At 57.4% G+C, this 6,047-nt stretch overlaps 1 protein-coding gene across 1 annotated transcript in view; it reads right to left on the minus strand.

Moving 5' to 3' along the window:
- Positions 1-3,162, minus strand: part of Sdk2 (sidekick cell adhesion molecule 2) — a 292,689-nt gene extending 289,527 nt beyond the window's left edge. The window contains exon 1 of the mRNA XM_031354086.1: positions 1,921-3,162. Within this exon, the coding sequence (XP_031209946.1) occupies positions 1,921-1,993 (73 nt within the window). The 5' untranslated portion in view covers positions 1,994-3,162. The remainder of the gene's footprint in view (positions 1-1,920) is intronic.
- Between the last annotated feature and the right edge of the window lie 2,885 nt (positions 3,163-6,047).

Below are 6,047 nucleotides of genomic sequence, written 5' to 3' on the forward strand. Positions count from 1 at the left end.
GGGAGGGAGAGGTCAGAAAAGTGCTTCTCTGATCCTGTCAGGAGAATGGAGCTCCTCTTGGGAGTGGCATGGGAACGGGAAGCCATAACTTCAGTAAGACACTGGCATCTTGGCCTCCGGAGGATGGGCAGCTGTGGAGGTGGCTGGGACATGACCACACTGAAAGGAGCTCTGGAGACTCCACAATGGCCTGGTCCTGGATGGGAAACCAATTGGTGAGCTCCCTGCCCCTTCAAGTCAAGTTACACAGTCCTGTTGGAGTCCACACTCAAGTGGAGCTAGAGAGGTCCACACAAGCTGCCCCTCAGAAACTCCTCCCTCCACGGTCATCTCAGAACAAGCTGGCCAGGTACCCAGAGTGGCAGACGGCTCATTCCAACTCTGTCAGGACCACTGCCCTGGGTACCCACAGGGTGAGAACCCTAGATGAGAGGCTACAGAGGCACCAGTTAGAGAGGGGCTCAGAACTCACTAGATCTCTGTCTGGACCCCACACATCAGAGTGTTCTTGGGCAAGCCAGTTCATTGCACAGAGCCTCAGTTTCCCCATCAGTTAAATGGCTACTAGAATCGATGACCTCTGAGGTCCCTGCCTACTGGAAGATTTTACGATCACTATAAAAATAATAACTTTTACTGCCTTACATTTATGGCGCTCATTAGAAATTTTCGAAGTGCTTTTACCTAAATTGCCTTGTAAAAAGTCCTCTCCTCAGCCCTGTGAGCGACAACTGATCATTTTCATCTCTCATCTTGGCTCTGAGGAGTGCCTGACTTGGGACACAGTTGGGACCCTTCTTTTCCGAGGCTCCTGGTCCCAGAAGTGGAGAAAGGTTCTGTAGGGAGATTGCAGCGCCATCCCAGTCCCTTCCCAAGTCCAGCAGCCCCTGGCTCTTGGGTAGGTCTGGCTTCTCCGTGAGCCTGAGAAGCCAGGAAATCTAAAGCTGAACCGGTGAGTCTGGGGATTCAATCTAGACTACTTCTCCCTTTGCCCCCAGCAGGCGCCGCTCGGCCACCACGGCCACCACCATCTGGATCCTCGAACCCCAAACAGCAAGAAAGCTCGGGTGCAGCCGCCCTAGCCTACCACGACCATCCAGGGGACCCCAGAGACTTGCGGGCATCCGCTGCAGAAGGCGGGGAGGGACAACCCCATCACACCTCCTTTCAACACACCCACTGAACACCCACCAGTCCTTCATCACTAGGCTGCCTGCTCTGGGCAGCTACAGATCAAAGCAGCAGTGTCCAGACATCCAGCTAGCAGTGGAAGCTGGAGGCTGGGGCTGCCCGCTGGGTGTGTCGGGGGTGGGGGTGGGAGGTTGGGTCTGCTGCCGTCCTCCAGGACCTGGGCTCCAGTACCGTGCCGCCAAACCGCCCAAGCTCCCGCGGCCGGCCAGGCAGCCAGGCGCGGGCTCCCATACATGGCCAAGCAGAGTAGCTGCTCTTGAGGGGAAATCAAGAGGGCACCCTGAACCCCAACGACGGCTTCTTCCCAGCTTCTGCCCACCCCATCTTCTCGCTCCGGGATCACCCAGTGCCTGCTTGGCATGGTTTTGCCCTTCCTTTCGGACGTCAAGCAGGACCAAGAGCTTAGGGAGTTCAATGAAGCCAAGACAAGGAATGACGCGCCCCTCCTACCCCGACCAGAGGGTATCCACAAAGGCCCATCTACTGCACCTCGGCTTTTTCTCCTCCTCCCCCAGCAACCTCACCTTCTCGGTCCAGAAAGGCCAGAAGTATAGAGGGACACTGCCCCACCCCAAAGAGAGCCCCCAAAAGTCGAAGAAGCGGAGAGCATTGAGTCGTACAAGAGATGGTCCAGTTTGGGCCAAACGCGGTGTCTTAAGGGGGCACCTCTCTTCTGCCCACCCGAACCCCTTCTCCAGTTCCACGTGGAGAAAGTCGCCCATACCGTACCTTGGGCCCCGGCCGAGTGGATCCAATGCAGGGCCAGTAGTGTCCAGATCGGCAGCCTCCACATGCTGGTCATCCTGACCGAGGGGTCCTCTAAAGTGCCCCCTCTTTGCGAGTTGCTTTTTAATCCTGTGGGGTCCCGAGAGACTGTGTGGCCAAGTCCTGGACGCTATGCCTGGAGGGGCTGGAGGGGCCGCACCGGCGACCCCAAATGCTTTCACCTCTTTCTGCGCTGGCTATTCCGTAAAGCGAGGGGAGAGCAGAAAGAGGCCAAGCCTCCTCTCAAACTCGGGGTGCCTGTATCCCTTAGCACCCCGACTCAGACTACTTCTCGCAGGCAGGGCGACCCCTGCGATCCGGCCTGGTCGCTGGATGAGCTCCCGAATGAGAGGACAACTTCAGGAAACTTCCTCCTGGTGGCCACGTTGCCCGCCTCCCGCCCCTCCCCGCCCCCTGGTTGGGTTCTCCGGGGCCGACGTAGTCACCGTAGTCACCGCGGTTCCAGGCGCCCGGCCCCTGGGACTGGATGCGAGCGGAGCAGAGTGGCAGGCGCGGGCGCCCGGTGTCTTTTAGAAGGGGCGCAGGGCTCGGGGGGCGCGGTTAGCATAACGGTCCGATTCTCTCTGGAGCCGAAGTTTTCTTCTCTTCTAACTTTGCAGAAGGCATCTAGCGGGGCCGAATCACCCTTCTCAGCTCCACGGTCCTCGCGCCCAATTCAGTGATTTCGGGGTTACCTCCCCTGGGCTTCGGTGCAGGGCTCGCCCTAGGTTCTGAGCACCTCCGGCTAGCAAACTTTGCGGGTCCCACGGCCCGGCGCGCAGCCCCGTGCGCCCATGTCTGCGCCAGCTGCGGGCAGGGATGGATGCCCGGTTCGGGTACCCTGCTGGGCGGCCCGGGTTCCAGCCAGCGGCCGGGCGCCGAGCCTCTTGCGGGCGATCCGGAGGAGGAGACCGGCGGGTCCTGCTCTCCGCCGCACCCGGGATGGAGCTCGGCGCGAGCAGCACCGGGAAAGCCCGGCCGGCAGCCCTGGGATTCGGGGTTTCGGCGCCGCCTCGGCCGCCCGGCGTTTTCGCCCAGCGCGGGGACTCGAGTCTCCGCGGCCGCTCCCGCTTCTCGGTCGCGCCTGCCGCTCGCCCACCTCGGCAGCCGCTGCCTCGAGGAGCCTGGAGCCCTAGGCTGCCCGGGCTCAGCGTCCTCAGAGCCGCTCTGCTGCCGAGCCTGAGAGTCTGCCTGCGCCGAGCCGGAGCTGCGGGGGCAGCGGGAGCCGGGGACGAGCGCGGCGGAGGCGGAGACGCGGAGAGGGGGGCCGAGCGCTACCCCGTGGCCGCGACTGGAGCGCAGCCTGCGCGCAGGGAGGGGGCGGCGGCGGCCCCGAGCCAGGCCCGGGAGCGAGCCCCGCAGAAACCCAATCCGTGAGCGCGGCCGCGGGTGCCTAGCGTCTCCGGGACCCACCGGAGGGCAGTAGTGCGGGCCGCGAGCGAGCCTCTTTCTCTGGCCTTGTCTTGTAGCCCTCCCTCCCTTTCTCCCTCGAAGGCCTCATCCAAGTCTCCCATAGGCAGGAGACCCCAGCACCCCTCCGGATTCGACGGGGCAGGGCAGTTTGGGAAGGGGGTGTGTATGTGTGTATGTGTGTGGGGGTCGGTCAGCCGGTTGATTTCAGTTTTTCCTTCCCAGGTCAGACTCTTTAAAAGTCTGGAAACGCTCAGGGCGGAGAGCAAGATAAAGGGGAAGCCTGGGACTTGCAGAAGGCTGAGAAAGTGAAGTTGGTGCCAAACTCGTGCGTTCTTTGTTTCTTCTTCTGAGCTCCCCCTTTAAAGACACACTGGCAGCGGAGACACTACGGAGAGAGCCAGAGGGGTCCTCCCTCGTGGCCCAGGGAAGGGAGCAGAATGTACCTTCTGGTGTGGGAAGGCCAGGAGCTGTAAGACCCCTTTAACCGTTGCACTCACAGGCAACAGGCACCTCTACCTCCGTGGGCTCTTTTCTCTATTAAAAATATTAAAAGTAATATTTTGCGGCTGTGTTGGCATAAAAACAAATATATTACTACATATTAAAACATTTTCTTTCATTTAAAAGTTCATTTAATTTTTCCCCTGATTTTAAAAGAAATTAAAACAGTTCCGTGGGTTTCCTAAAAGCCTGTGTAGTCCCTGGCACTGAGCCTGCTGGGAGAAGTCAGCCCTGCGAGCTTGGTATTTCGGCTGGAAATGGAAGGACCGAGGCCCTCCACCTTTGCCAGTTGTTCTCTCCATGCCTCCTGGGCCCAGGTCTTCGGAGACACACCCCTGTTGTCTTCCTGTTCTGGTCTTTGCCCTTCAGTCATCTCACTGACTCTGAGGGCTCTGCCGTCATCCTCTGCAGTCCCAGACTCCTCTTCTCATTGCTGTGGAATGGACACAGGCACTGAACACCTCTCATAGCTCTTCCGTTCTCCCCTCACCTGACTTGGAAGGACAGCTGTGAGCATTTAGTGGAAAATAGATGAAAAACTAGCCTGCCTGCGGCTTTACGTTCGTCCACTTCAAACCTTGCATTTTCCTTTCTCCCTGGCCCAGTCCAGGCCCAGTGCTTGTTGTCCGTCTGAGTTGTTTTTTTTTTTGTTTTTTTTTTGTTTTTTTTTTTGACTAAACAGTGGCTTTGGGGACACGCAGCCTGGATCTCTTCCCCTTAGGTGGCCACGCCCCTCCCGTCGCCGAGAAGCCCAGATTCCGCCTCCCTACCCCCACCTCCCAGACTGAACTACATGCTTGAGAGCTCAGGCCCTGCCCAGCCCATCAGGAACAGCTGTTCTTTAGGGTGTTGTTGCACGGCTTGCTCACAGAGGGGGCCTGAGAGTCACTTTTGCAGCAATTGCTTCTTAGCCAGCAATCGGAGCAGAGACAGTCTGTGCCCTTGGGCTGAAGTTCGTGTAGGTACCAACGTCTGAAACCTTGGTGGATTTCTCCATTTGGGTCCAGTGCCCAGATTTGTAACTTAAAGAGTCTGAGCTAGCTGCTGCTCAGGCTCCAGAGAGCATTTGTGCTCATCCTAAGAGCAGACCTTTTGCACAGACAGGTGTGTCTTTACCAATGGAGATGCTTTATCTCCCTTTATCCCCAGGATAGGAGGAGGAGAGGGAGGGTGCTCTCGTGTCTTTGTTGGCAGTCTTCCATGTCCGCGTGGTTAAGGGGAGGCCCAGTTCCCGAAGCTCTCAGCCAGTCTGCCTCCATTCATCTGGAAAGGAGAGAGAGCATTTGGGAGGCCTCAGCCTATGCAACCCCAGAAAGGTAGTTTTCTTCTTATCCCTCTGAGAGGAACTTGTTTCTGGAAAAGTCACTTGCAGACACCATTCCCTCGGTTCTGGTGCCCCTAGGGTAGTTAGAAGGTTTCAGGGGGGCTAGGGAGCTAGCTAGCTCAGTGGGTAAACATTGGAGCTCCCAAGTTTTATCCCCTCTCCCAGAACCTGCCTCCAGAAAGCTAGACGGGTGGTGCTCATGTGAAATCCCTGTGCTAGGGGGACAAGACAGGTGAAATCCTGGTGGTGTCTGACCTGCCAGTCTAACCAACTTGGTCAATGAGAGAGCTTATCTTATTATAAAGCAGGTTAACAGCACCCGAGGATAGGCAACTGAGGTTTTCCTGTGGCCTTGGCTCAAATGGACACACATGTGCACCTTCACATTCGAACACACACACACACACACACACACACACACACACACACACACTCGGATACAGAAGGTGAAGCTACTGTGGGTACCCCATCAGGAAGGTCTGGGTGCCTTTTCCAGGCTCTGCACCTCACAACACTCCCATTGCCCCCCCACCCTTTCACTTGGATTCACGGATACAGGACACAGCTCTCCTGCAGTGCTTTGTGGACAGGCTGGGTCTAACTCCCTTATTTCGATCCCATCTTCCTCCACCATCAGGATTAGTCCTTGGGCAAGACTTCTCTCCCTGTGTTTGCCTCTGAACTTAGACCAAGGCAGACAGCAGCAGCAGAATTCATTTCAAAAGAGAAGGAAGTCCTGGCTACTCCAGAATGCCTCCCCCGCCCTTTCTAAGCAGGTAAGTGGTTAAAACGATACCTCTCCTAAAAAAAAAGTCCATGGTACACAAGGCCTACCTCTCCACCATACATGGTT

The sequence above is a fragment of the Mastomys coucha genome, unplaced genomic scaffold, assembly GCF_008632895.1.
Source record: "Mastomys coucha isolate ucsf_1 unplaced genomic scaffold, UCSF_Mcou_1 pScaffold5, whole genome shotgun sequence".
Taxonomy (NCBI): domain Eukaryota; kingdom Metazoa; phylum Chordata; class Mammalia; order Rodentia; family Muridae; genus Mastomys; species Mastomys coucha.